Consider the following 467-nt stretch of genomic DNA (forward strand, 5'->3'; position numbering starts at 1 on the left):
AAGGAGGGTTCGGCAGCACCGCTGCCAGCGTTCGCTTCTTCCCACTGCCACCACCCAGGGGGGGTCGATGGGGGCAAAGGGCCACTGCGGGGGGCGGCCGGGGAGGCAGCGGGGGACGGGGGCCCAAGGCTGCTCCGGGGGTCTCACCCCAGCACCGGCAGCACCGCACTTCCCCAACCTGCGCCAAAAAAAGCCCCACTCAGGGCAAGAGTGGGGCAGCATCTGTGGGGCTGGGGGCTCCGAGGCAGAGGAACACCAGGGCTCTGCGTTTGCTGGGCTCGCCCCGGCTGCCCGGTGTCCCCGGGGAGGCGCAGCCCCCCCAGCTGTCCTCTCGTCCCCAGGTGGCCGTGTGCTGGAGGTGGGCTTCGGCATGGCCATCGCCGCCACCAAGGTGGAGGAGTTTGACATCGAGGAGCACTGGATCATCGAGTGCAACGAGGGGGTGTTCCGGCGGCTGGAGGAGTGGG

General features: G+C 70.2%; 1 protein-coding gene across 1 annotated transcript in view; it reads left to right on the forward strand.

Moving 5' to 3' along the window:
* The first annotated feature begins 337 nt into the window (after positions 1 to 337).
* GAMT (guanidinoacetate N-methyltransferase) overlaps positions 338 to 467 on the forward strand; it is a 2,318-nt gene continuing 2,188 nt past the window's right edge. Inside the window, exon 1 of the mRNA XM_009641053.2 lies at positions 338 to 462. Within this exon, the coding sequence (XP_009639348.2) occupies positions 371 to 462 (92 nt within the window). The 5' untranslated portion in view covers positions 338 to 370. The remainder of the gene's footprint in view (positions 463 to 467) is intronic.

The sequence above is a fragment of the Egretta garzetta genome, unplaced genomic scaffold (assembly GCF_000687185.1).
Source record: "Egretta garzetta isolate BGI_Z169 unplaced genomic scaffold, ASM68718v1 scaffold936, whole genome shotgun sequence".
Classification (NCBI taxonomy): Eukaryota; Metazoa; Chordata; class Aves; order Pelecaniformes; family Ardeidae; genus Egretta; species Egretta garzetta.